A 13,250-nucleotide genomic window follows, 5' to 3' on the forward strand; every position below is an offset into this window, starting at 1 on the left:
TCTGAGTCAAACTGCAAACAGCTGTTCACATGCCGAATGCTTGCTAAAACTGGTGACCACAGATTCAGATGAGATTTAGAATCAAGGGGAGAAAAGGATCTGCCCACCTTAAATGCAAGAGAAGCTGGTCTGAACCGGTATGAGGTATATAAACACTGTTTCATTCTGAGATTGAAAGGCCTGACCATGACTTCTGCACTCTAGAGCAGTGGTTCCCAAACTTTTTTCCACAGACCACATGACAAACGCTGAGGGTCTTGGCAGGTCACGTAATGATTTATCTACACTTTCCCTCCTAAACATAATCACAGCTTTATCTCCCCCCCCCAACCTCATCATGCAGATGATCCCATGCATTTACTCAGATTTAAGCCCCACAAAGATGAATGGTAGATGTGAATATGCCTTAGAAGATTGATCCCATGCACCTTTACTCAAAAGAAAGCCTGTGTTCTATAGGGCTCTTACTTGCAAGGAAACATCATTTGCAGCCTGGAGATCCTTATTTTATTGGTTTTGCCCCTTCCTACCTGGTGTCTCTCAGCAATACCACATCCAGGCTGTTGAGCAGGAGACTTCTGCTTCAAAGAGGGGACATTAAAGGGAGCTACAACATGGGGGGAGGGGAGAAAGGAAGTGTGGAGGGTGTAAGAGGGGAGTGACAGCAGTTTCGAGCACAGTATGTCAAGCCCTTACTTGCCTGACTGGTTCCATCCCTTGGCACACACGCACAAACAAGAGAGAAGGCCCAGGAAGGGTCACCAGAAAGAACAGGCATCAGCTCTGACTACTGCAGCTGCTGCCAGGTAGAACTTGGGAAAGAGCCAAGGGGGAGGCTGACTGGTTTTCCAATTGTGTGCAAAGCCCAGGTTTAGATTATGACAGAGCAGCCATGACTGCTGCTGTTCTGCAAAAACACACTGTAGACCACCAGCCTGAGGCCCGCTGGTTGTCCACTGACCAGAGTTTGGGAAGCTCTGCTCTAGATGAAAAACCAGGGCACAAATATTTTAATAACCCCTGCTGCAGTTTAACACTGGTGTTGCCAAGCAAAGCCTCTCACGCTACCTGCAAAGGCTGTACAGCTGGGTGGGGGCTGCGGACACTTGAGGCATATTTGTATGGCGGAACAGCCCTTGGAGCTTGGGCAGCTGCAGGTGGTCGAGGCGCTAAGTTTGGAGCTGTGGCAGCAACCCCTGTTGACAAAAAAAGATGCGTAACGGGCAGTCAGAAGCTTAAAGAAGAAAAGGCAACAAAACTAGTATGTATGAGCAAGCTAGCCTGAGTATAAAATGAACATTAAGCAAACACCTTGACTTCCCGTAAGCATATCAGATAGCAGCTATTACCTCTATTAGAATGATATCCCAAACTTTCTTCTAAAAAGCTAAGACAACATAATTATCCCCACAACAAACCTGTGAGGTTAGGCTGGGAGATGCTGGCCTGTTTTCTACTTCATATTAAATCATAGTTTAAAAGAATTTGAACGAACAACGTGCTAGTGCTTTAAGGGAGCGGCTGTAGCTCAGTGTAGAGCGTCTGCTTTCCATGCAGGAAGTCCCAGGTCCAATCCCTGGCACCTTCAGGTAGAGCTGGAGTCCTGGAGAGCTGCTGCCAGTCAGTGTGTGTCCTGGCTCAACACACTGGAATCAGACTCAGACCCGCCGGTATATCTTTCTCCAATATGTTTAATGAAAAACTCCAGTTCAGTGCACTTCATGGATCAGGTTACAGATCACACAAGATTCTGCATCTCCACACCGCATGATTAAGCATGACTACTCAAAGCTAAGACATTGTTGCAGCAAGCAGACATACCCCCTTACAACACTTAAGTAGGTTCGGGCGGGCTCTTTCTACTTGCATGAGGGAGGTGTCACAGCAAGAGAGTGCACACTGGTCTGAGTCTGTATAAGGCAGCTTTCCTATGCTCCTGCTACTCAACAGTCCCTGTGAGGCTCCTCCCTTGCTCCTGCTGCAAGCCAGAGCCTGGGTGGTTGTGTCATCTGAATCTGGGTTTGTGGATTGTTTACTCCCAACCAGAAATGGTGAGCAAGATTTTTTTTCTTGGCTTACTGCTCATGGTTTTGCTGGTGCATACTGCTCAGTCATATTAAACCATAGATCATTTTAAAGTGGCCTAACTTTAAGGTGACATGCAAGCTGACCCAAGGTCACCCAGTGAGCTTCACAGCTGAGTGGGGCTTTGAACCTGGTATCCCCAATCCTAATCCCATTCAGCAATTTTCTTGTGAATCCAGAGCCACGATCTTTCGCTTCTTATAAGATGTGCATGAACTAAAATTCTCTGCTCCCACAAGGCCTTTAGACAGTCTCATTAACCTTAGTGATTGTCAGCATCATGCGACAATACCCACATAGTGCCACTCTTTCCACACTCCAGAAATATGATGTGAAGAGAAAGCTGAACAAGCTGCTTTCTATCCACACCCAGCATTAGCCTCTACGCCAGAGGGACAGGGCAGTCACTTACCAACCCTTTGGGTTGCACAAGGCATGCCTCGGGAGGCCTGAGTATTACTCGCTGGAGCCAGATGGCGCAGTGCTGGCCGTGGTCCAGACTGGCGCATTGTGCTTGGCATCCCTTGGAAACCTGGGGGGGGGGAGAGCACATGAAGAGTCACACTAAAATACTACTTCCAAGTTAAATTATCACAAGAACCAACACAGAGATTAGACATTTGTGACATACAATGGCTGCCAGGCTACCATATCCTGAGAGACAGGAAGGAGGAGGAGGAGGCTGTCTTCTTAAGGCAAGGATGGCTAACTTTTGGTCTAGGGGCCTGATTAAGTCCCCACCAAGCAAATGTTTCTTCCATCACCACCCCCGCCCCAGAAGGCTGATTTTGACAGCAGCAAAAATGAAGAAATTAAGTCTATACAGTACTGGGTGGGCGGAGCCAGCAACTTGATAGGGGGATGCAAACTGCCTCCTCCCTGCTCATTAAAACAATCGTATGGTGAGCAGAACGAAGGCGATAAGCCCCCTCCTCAGCTGATCTGCATAGGATAGCTATGTGAAACTTCTGTTTAATGATTTGTATTGAGCTTGTCTTCAGGAATTTATTTTACTGGAACCTGACTGTAAGACTCTACAGCCTCTCCTGCAGCAGAACATTTATCTGAGTAACTCTGCATAACTGTACTTAACATCGAAGGCTACAAACCGGAGGGGTCGGGAATGCCATTAATCTCTGGCTGTAGATATAGCCATTAATTACGCCACCTGACGAACTTAAACTTAAGACGTAAATGACCTGTCTCAATACTACAATAAATCCAGATAGTACTGTCTCATTTTGGCACACTCACTTATAAACTCCCTGACCAGTCTCTGGAACCGAGAAAGAACTCTTATCACCTCAGCTCTGTAAACAACCGGCCTATTAAGGAGCTGCTAGTAGGAGCCAATACAGAAATGGAGCAAGATAATTTGAAAAGTAAATTCCAAACAAAAATTACGGAATATTTTTCATACGCTCAAGACCCTGCGCCCATTCTATCTCATTTCCAATCGGTGCCAATAACTAACCTACCGCCACCAGAGTCACATGAATGGACCTTAGAACCATTTTCAGTAAAAGCATATGGTGCCAGCATAGCTGCTAAAACTCTGGCAGAGGAGCTGAGCAGCTAGACGCTGGCTTTAACTGCACCACAAACTCATTGATTGATGGTCCTCCCTCCGAGGTGATTACAATCGATTCATATCACGAACCCCAAAGACAACTATCACCTTTGCCTGTGCTGTTTCACATTCTCACACATTCTCACACATTTACATCCCCTTTGGCGTCTAAACCTGCTGCTCATGGATGGCAAGCCCTCCTATTTGAAGAACTGAGTCTGGTTAAAGTGTACATAGCAGAAACAAATAATCTACTCACCACTCTGGTGAAAACACTCGGACCTCACCTCCCTCAGCGAACTAAGGAACAAGGAACTCCAGCAACCCTGCCAATTACCACCTTACAACAGAAACTGAAAGCAGGAGAACTAGGGAAATACAATAACACCCTTTCGAAGAAACTTTCCTCAGCTACTGGGAAACAGAAACACAAGGTTTGACAAGGTACCTCACCAAAGGCTTCTGAGGAAGCTCAGCAGTCATGGAATAAGAGGAGAGGTCCTCTTGTGGATAAGAAATTGGTTAAGAAGCAGAAAGCAGAGAGTAGGAATAAACGGACAGTTCTCCCAATGGAGGGCTGTAGAAAGTGGAGTCCCTCAAGGATCGGTATTGGGACCTGTACTTTTCAACTTGTTCATTAATGACCGAGAATTAGGAGTGAGCAGTGAAGTGGCCAAGTTTGCTGACGACACTAAATTGTTCAGGGTTGTTAAAACAAAAAGGGATTGCGAAGAGCTCCAAAAAGATCTCTCCAAACTGAGTGAATGGGCGGAAAAATGGCAAATGCAATTCAATATAAACAAGTGTAAAATTATGCATATTGGAGCAAAAAATCTGAATTTCACATATATGCTCATGGGGTCTGAACTGGCGGTGACCGACCAGGAGAGAGACCTCGGGGTTGTGGTGGACAGCACGATGAAAATGTCGACCCAGTGTGCGGCAGCTGTGAAAAAGGCAAATTCCATGCTAGGGATAATTAGGAAAGGTATTGAAAATAAAACAGCCGATATCATAATGCCGTTGTATAAATCTATGGTGCGGCCGCATTTGGAATACTGTGTACAGTTCTGGTCGCCTCATCTCAAAAAGGATATTATAGAGTTGGAAAAGGTTCAGAAGAGGGCAACCAGAATGATCAAGGGGATGGAGCGACTCCCTTACGAGGAAAGGTAGCAGCATTTGGGGCTTTTTAGTTTAGAGAAAAGGCGGGTCAGAGGAGACATGATAGAAGTGTATAAAATTATGCATGGCATTGAGAAAGTGGATAGAGAAAAGTTCTTCTCCCTCTCTCATAATACTAGAACTCGTGGACATTCAAAGAAGCTGAATGTTGGAAGATTCAGGACAGACAAAAGGAAGTACTTCTTTACTCAGCGCATAGTTAAACTATGGAATTTGCTCCCACAAGATACAGTAATGGCCACCAGCTTGGACGGCTTTAAAAGAAGATTAGACAAATTCATGGAGGACAGGGCTATCAATGGCTACTAGCCGTGATGGCTGTGCTGTGCCACCCTAGTCAGAGGCAGCATGCTTCTGAAAACCAGTTGCCGGAAGCCTCAGGAGGGGAGAGTGTTCTTGCACTCGGGTCCTGCTTGCGGGCTTCCCCCAGGCACCTGGTTGGCCACTGTGAGAACAGGATGCTGGACTAGATGGGCCACTGGCCTGATCCAGCAGGCTCTTCTTATGTTCTTATGTTCTTATAAGAACAGCTAAGAAATCCAAGAACATTAAAAATAACAAACCTACACCTGAAAGGAAAATGAACTTCAAGCCGTTATTTAAGCTTCTTGATCCCCAGACGCTGAATTACAACCATAGGGCACGATCTCATACCAACTTTAACAACATAATTTGCCCACACAAGAATGGTATCTTGCCAAAACAAGGGGGCAAATTTCTTAGATCTGAGCCACAAAATAGGGCTGGGGAGGCAAGTGCTTTGTCATCAACGTCACAATTGGATATAAGGTCAATTTCTATCAATACTCAACTCTTTCCTCGGAACCTTGTACTGCAAATGGACAAACTAGTAGTGTCATACAATCAGAGAGGCCCTGGACGATGGCCTTCCTTTCCAAGCATCCCATTCTTGGATAACTGTTTTGCCCAACTCCTGCATCCTTTATACCGCACGAACTATATTAAATCTATGGTCAATGCTTCCTCTGAAACTGACCAGTGCCGATCGATTGTAACCTTGCACTCTTCAAACATCGCCAACCAGATTTACTGTATAAAGGAGAACTTCAAGACTAGGGGCTTAACAATACATAGCTACTACATAAATTCCGCCTCTCCTTCACCACTAGTGACTTACAATACTCAAACTCCTAATGCGACTCCTTCTGAGACTGGGATATCTTCTACCTATGATACTCCAGGGTCTCCCCTTCAGTCCAGCTCTTCAATCAAAATTTGTCCTTCTGCTCTCCATACTCGATCTCAAACTCTGTCTTCCTTAATGAACGATCTGGAGCCGGAGGAGCTCCAACTAACGGAACTTTACTCCCAACTCCCAGACTCAGAGCACGTGTTGATCATCAATAAGCTACATCAGTTAATCCAACGTCTCAAGGATATGAAAGCTGATAGGAATCCAGAGGAACAACATTCCTATCCACCCTTAAGCGATACACAACATCCCACAGCTAATCCATCTCAAACTTCGAACAAATATATCATCCCCGCTAAGACATCTGGAGCAATTTACGCGGATGTCACAGGTTCCTTGAACCGAATTGATATATTACACTGACACCCTCTCCTTATAACAACCTCTGTACAGCGACCTATAACACTCCCCTCCTCAACGCGTCCATATACCACTCGGAAAGCATCGCTGACAAACCCTCCTTTACAGTTATTATCTTGGAACATAGCAGGTTGGAATGCTAAACACAACAACCCAGACCTGACTACATACCTACAACAATATGATATAATTTTCCTCCAGGAGACCTGGAATACCAATAATATATTGCTGGATGTTTATTCTTCTCGCGTCCTTCCAGCAAAAACATCCATAGGGATATGCAAAGGAAGAGCTAAAGGAGGATTGGCAATTCTAATCTCTACATCAACGACTGCACATCTTAAAAACATCCATCCGACTTCCGGGAAGGGTGACTTCGCTTGTGCCTGCTTTTGAGACGGGCTCCCGCCTCAAAACAAGCTTATTCAGATATAAATCAGTCAGAACATTTTTTTTTTTTGACTGATGAAATTTCTCCCGGGCAGGGAGAAACGTAGAGATCAACCTCAAAAGCCTGTTTTTGTTGGGAGGACTTGATTTCATTAATTTATGAGAAAAGGTCCAGCCAGCAATGCCGGATGGACTTCCGAACAAGCTCTATCTGATTAATGCGATACGTTTATCTTTTCTTCAAAGAGAAAACGGACTAACAGGCAAGCACCCTTCTTTCTATTCTTCTTTTTACTTGGTTTAAATTGTTGCAGCAAAAAGAGATTTGTCAAATGAATCAGCTTTAAAGAACTTCTGGGTGAGCTATAACTCTTCTCTGTTATTCACGAGATTAACAGCTTATCTCTGTTTCTATTGCAAAAAGCTGTCCTGGAAGTGCATTCTAAAGATATAAACAGAAGAGGGATTTCTATTCCGAGGAACATTATATTGTCTGGGACTATTCTCTTTTTGGTCTATTTTATTTTGACGAATCTGCTTCTTCACGACGCCACTAACTGTTTTGATGCTGGGAACTAAATTTATTTTGCATTCTTGAACATAGAGAGGTAAGGCAGGCTGCTCTGTTTATACTGTGATGTCATCAAGCCTGGAATATTAACTCAATTGTTGCTGAAATAAGAAGTGGTTCTTCTTTATTTTTGTTTTGTTTTGGTGGTTTTAAAAATGGCAATCAAGAAAGTGGCTGAGAATCTGGAAGTAATTATGTTTCAGAAAATAATGGATGAGATTGAGATAACGAAACAAACCCTGCGACAGGGCAGTAAGGAGCTGAAAATTGAACTGAGCAAAATGACGCAGGAGCTTAAAGAAATAGGGGATCCTGTGAGAGAGGAGAATGAGATCAGAGATAAGAAAAAATAAAGGGAAGATACAAGCCCTGGAGATTGGAACAAATGTGGAATTGGAAAAAGATCTGGAGTTTATGGATATTAGAAATAAAATCTACTGTTTGGAATTTAACGTTATCTCTGAAGAAATTAATGAAGATATTAGAGATAAAGTTATCAATGGCTTGGATAATCTTCTGGACTGGAATGACGTGATGGAGCTTGATATAGAGAAAATCTATGGAATTAACTGCAGCCATGTGACAATGGAAAAACTCTCAAGAGATGAGCCAGTGCATTTTGTAAAAAAGAAGAACAGAGATATGACTTTACAACAATATTTCAGCAACTTATTCAGAATTGATGGCAAGAAAATATTTGGGATAGAGGAAATTCCCATCAGACTCTTATTATATGACTATGGCTATGACAGCAAGATTATTACGGAATACTGATAATGGAAGATTGGACACTGAAATTACTGGACTTAACAGGACTATTGAAGATGGAAGATGGAATTTATTTATTTATTTAATTAAGCTTATATACCGCCCGACTAGCAACAGCTCTCTGGGCGGTGAACATTAAAAATACAATAAAAATAACACAAAACTGTACACAAAACTGTACAGTCTAAAATCAAAATATAATAATTTACAATGAACAGGAATTAAAATGCCTCAGAGAAGAGAAAGGTTTTAACCTGGCGCCGAAAAGATGATAGTGTCGGCGCCAGGCGCACCTCCTCGGGGAGACCATTCCATAGTTCGGGGGCCACCACTGAGAAGGCCCTAGATCTTGTCACCACACTCTGGGCTTCCCTATGAGTCGGAACCCGGAGGAGGGCCTTCGTAGGAGACCGTAGTGTACGGGCCGGTTCATATCGGGAGAGGCGTTCCGACAGATATCGTGGTCCCGCGCCGTATAAGGCTTTATAGGTAAGTACCAACACTTTGAATCTGGCCTGGAAGCATATTGGAAGCCAGTGCAAACGGGCTAGCACAGGTGTTATATGCTCAGACCGCTTAGTTCTTGTTAGCAGTCTGGCCACCGCATTTTGCACTAGCTGTAGCTTCCGAATCGTCTTCAAAGGTAGCCCTACGTAAAACGCATTGCAGTAGTCCAGATGCGAGGTTACCATAGCATGTACCACTGATGAGAGGTCCTCCTTACTCAGATAGGGACGTAGCTGGGCTACCGACCGAAGTTGGTAGAACGCATTCCGGGCCACCGAGGCTACATGAGCCTCAAGTGTGAGGGAAGAGTCTAAGATGACTCCCAGACTACGCACCTGTTCCTTTAGGGGGAGTGTAACCCCATCTAGGACAGGGTATATATCCACCATCCGATCAGAGAAACCATCCACCAACAGCATCTCAGTCTTGTCAGGATTGAGTCTGTTTGTTAGTTCTCATCCAGTCCATTGTCGCAGCCAGGCAACGGTTCAGCACGTCGACTGCCTCACCTGAAGAAGATGTAAAGGAGAAGTAGAGCTGCGTGTCATCAGCATATTGATGACAACGCACTCCAAAACTCCTGATGACCGCCCCCAGCGGCTTCATATAAATGTTAAAAAGCATGGGAGACAGAACCGAACCCTGCGGGACCCCACATTGGAGAACCCACGGTGTCGAGCAATGTTCCCCAAGCACTATCTTCTGGAGACGACCCGCTAAGTAGGAGCGGAACCACTGCCAAGCAGTGCCTCCAACTCCCAATTCCGCAAGCCTCTCCAGAAGGATACCATGGTCAATGGTATCAAAAGCCGCTGAGAGGTCAAGGAGAATCAACAGAGTTACACTCCCTCTGTCTCTCTCTCGACATAGGTCATCAAACAGGGCGACCAAGGCAGTCTCAGTGCCAAAACCAGGCCTGAACCCCGATTGAAATGGATCTAGATAATCGGTTTCATCCAATAGCGCCTGGAGCTGGTCAGCAACCACACGTTCCAGGATCTTGCCCAGGAACGGAACATTGGCTACTGGTCTGTAGCTGCTGACATCCTCTGGGTCCAAGGAAGGTTTTTTCAGGAGTGGTCTCACTGCCGCCTCTTTCAGACAGCCAGGGACCACTCCCTCTCGTAAAGAGGCATTAATCACTTCCTTGGCCCAGCCAACTGTTCCTTCCTTGCTAGTTTTAATTAGCCAAGAGGGGCAAGGATCCAGTACCAAAGTGGTCGCACGAACCTGTCGAAGCACCTTGTCCACGTCCTCGAGCTGAACCAACTGAAACTCATCCAACAAAACATGACAAGACTGTGCTCTGGACACCTCAGTAGGATTAACTGCTATTAAATAGGAGTCTAAGTCCCGGCGAATGCATGAGATCTTATGCTGGAAGTGTTCAGCAAATTTATTACATCGAGCTACCGATGTATCTGCCGTATCTTGTAGGCCTGGATGAAGTAGGCCACGAACCACTTTAAAAAGCTCCCGTGGGCGTGAGAGAGATGACTGAATAGTGGCGGCGAAATGTTGTTTTTTTGCCGCCCTCACCGCTCCTACATAGAGCTTAGTAGAAGCACGAACCAGCTCATAATTGCATTCGTCAGGAGTTCGTCTCCATCTCCGCTCAAGCCGCCTCCTGTCTTGTTTCATCGCTCTCAGCTCCGGAGTATACCAAGGAGCTGTATGAGCTCTACATAGGAGAGGGCGCGCAGGAGCGATCGTGTCAACAGCCCGGGTCATCTCTGTATTCCACAGATCGACCAGGGCTTCGACAGGAGCGCCAGTCTTATCAGCCGGAAAAACCCCCAGAGCCTTTTGAAAACCTTCAGAATTCATTAGTCTCCGGGGGCGGACCAATTTAATAGGTCCCCCACCCTTGCAGAGGGAAAAGGCTACTGAAAGTCTAAACTTCAGCAAGCAATGATCTGTCCATGACAACGGGAGAGATGTAAAACTCCTCACATCCAGATCACTATCCCCATGTCCAGTAGCAAAGACCAGGTCAAGAGTATGCCCCGATGTATGTGTTGGGCCACTAACATATTGAGACAGCCCCATGGTTGTCATGGCGGCCATGAAGTCCTGAGCTGCCCCAGACAAAGTAGCCTCAGCATGAATGTTGAGATCTCCCAGTACTAATAGTCTGGGGGATCTCAACAGTATCTCCGAGACCACTTCCGTCAGCTCAGTTAGGGAAGCCATTGGGCAGCAAGGTGGGCGGTATACCAAAAGGATTCCCAGTCTGTCCCTCTGGCCCAGCACAAGATGCACTCCAGACCAGTGATTGCATGGACATGGTGCTTGGTGAGTGAGATGGAACTCTTATAGACCACAGCGACCCCCCCTCCCCGACCCTCAGATCTACCATGATGCTGAACCAGATACCCCGGTGGGCAGAGCTGGGACAGACTAACTCCTCCCTGTTCGCCCACCCAGGTCTCGGTTATACATGCCAGATTGGCCACCTCGTCCACAATCAAATCATGGACGAGGGAGGTTTTATTATGTACCGATCTGGCATTAAAAAGCAGCAACAATTAATCATCAAATCTCATAAACATTACTTTATTCTTTCCACAAAAAGTCAAAGAGAGGTTTCAATTCTTTAAGAAATATATCTATCAATTTTTCTCCAAATAAACATGTCGATTAATCCATCTTGTTAATAATAATAATAATCTTATTGTCATAACCATAGTCCAAATAAACATATCGATTAATCCATCTCATCAAAATCTGTTAGGTCCAATAATTTCAATAGCCATTATTCCATTATCCATATTATTATCCATTATCCATATCCATAGATTTTATCATCAAGAGGGGAGACCTGAGGGGGCCCCAATTGCCGTAGTAGCAGCAACTGGAGATCTGAGAGTTGGCTGATAGGACAACCAACAACCCTGCGGGTATGAGAAGGACCAGAACGCGGCACAGCCACTACATGTCTGGGCTGCGTTCTCCTTACCTGGCACGACCCTCTCATATCACCATACCTCCCTCTACCCGTCACTACGGCAATTGGGGCCCCCTCAGGTCTCCCCTCTTGATGATAAAATCTATGGATATGGATAATGGATAATAATATGGATAATGGAATAATGGCTATTGAAATTATTGGACCTAACAGATTTTGATGAGATGGATTAATCGATATGTTTATTTGGACTATGGTTATGACAATAAGATTATTATTATTATTAACAAGATGGATTAATCGACATGTTTATTTGGAGAAAAATTGATAGATATATTTCTTAAAGAATTGAAACCTCTCTTTGACTTTTTGTGGAAAGAATAAAGTAATGTTTATGAGATTTGATGATTAATTAAGATAACTACTGGAGGAAAGTGATCTTATAATATAATTTAAGAGACAGGATTGTTATATATTGTAGACCTATAACTGATTTGATCTGCGACAAATGGGAAGTCAACATTTTATTTTTTTGTTTAATCATTTTTGTTTTGTTTTGTTTTTTGTCTTTGAATGTTTTATGATTTTGTTTTGTATGTTTTATGAAAATTTGAATAAAAATTATTGTAAAAAAAAAAAAATTAAAAACATCCATCCATGTAACAATATTGCTATGTCTGTTTTGATGATGCTTCACTCTTTATCTCTACTCTTAATTAACGTATATATCCCCCCACCCTCGTCACGGGTGGATACCGATCAAACATGGGATGACCTTGATACCTACATAACAGAGTTGGAGGCCCGGTTTCCCAAAGCTTTACTAATTATCATGGGGAACTTCAATGCCAGGATTGGTCCCAATAACGATATTCTTATGGCATCAAAACTGTGGGGGGGTGAGGACAATGGAAACTATGTTTACCACTCTGATAGGGCCTCCAAAGATCATAGGGTTAACTACCCAGGAATCTGCTTAACCCGACTAACTGGAAGTAGGAATCTTACTATCCTTAATGGATTAAAACCCTTGGATACTTGTGCCGAATTCACCCACATCTCCAACAGAGGAAGTAGTGTAATTGATTACATAATAATTTCCCATCAGTTACTGTACGTAATAGATAACTTCTCTGTGGGCACGAGACTAGATAGCGACCACCTGCCACTAACCTTTTCAATACAAACAAAAGAGAAAATTCGGTTAGAAATGAAGCACAAACCTGCAGTTAACCCAACGAACAACATTTGCAGGAGATCTAACTGGTCCCCTCAAACAGCTTCTAAGATAGCAGCCTTTATCTCCTCCCCCTATTGCTTGGCCATTAAAGAACAACTAGGAAATCCCTCTAACATCCCATCGACCCTAAGTACTTATGATTCCCTGATAGAGATTTTAAATTCCTACTTAGTTTCCAATTTCCATAATAAGGAAAACCTAAGAGATGGCCGCCCAAAATGGTTTGACAAAGATTGCCTAATTGCTAAGAGAACTAAAACAAACATACTTACAATACCGACAACATAATGTAAGCAATCTCCCTTTGGAATACTATACCATCAAAAGGAAATATAAGTCCATAATAGCCACTAAAAAGAGACAAGCACAGCAAGAGGACTGGAAGTCATTAATACTTGCAGCCAAGTCCAAAAATCCAAAAAAATTCTGGTTCCTTGTATCTGGAGCCCTGAG

General features: G+C 44.1%; 1 protein-coding gene across 2 annotated transcripts in view; it reads right to left on the bottom strand.

The window, feature by feature from the left end:
- Nucleotides 1–13,250, bottom strand: part of PABPC4 (poly(A) binding protein cytoplasmic 4) — a 37,989-nt gene that overhangs the window by 2,694 nt on the left and 22,045 nt on the right. For both annotated transcript variants that reach the window (XM_061596311.1, XM_061596310.1), the window contains exons 10-11: nucleotides 2,498–2,617; nucleotides 1,069–1,196 (exon numbers count right to left, since the gene is read on the bottom strand). In XM_061596311.1, the coding sequence (XP_061452295.1) occupies nucleotides 1,069–1,196; nucleotides 2,498–2,617 (248 nt within the window). The remainder of the gene's footprint in view (nucleotides 1–1,068; nucleotides 1,197–2,497; nucleotides 2,618–13,250) is intronic.

This window comes from Rhineura floridana, chromosome 15 (assembly GCF_030035675.1).
Source record: "Rhineura floridana isolate rRhiFlo1 chromosome 15, rRhiFlo1.hap2, whole genome shotgun sequence".
Lineage (NCBI taxonomy): Eukaryota > Metazoa > Chordata > Lepidosauria > Squamata > Rhineuridae > Rhineura > Rhineura floridana.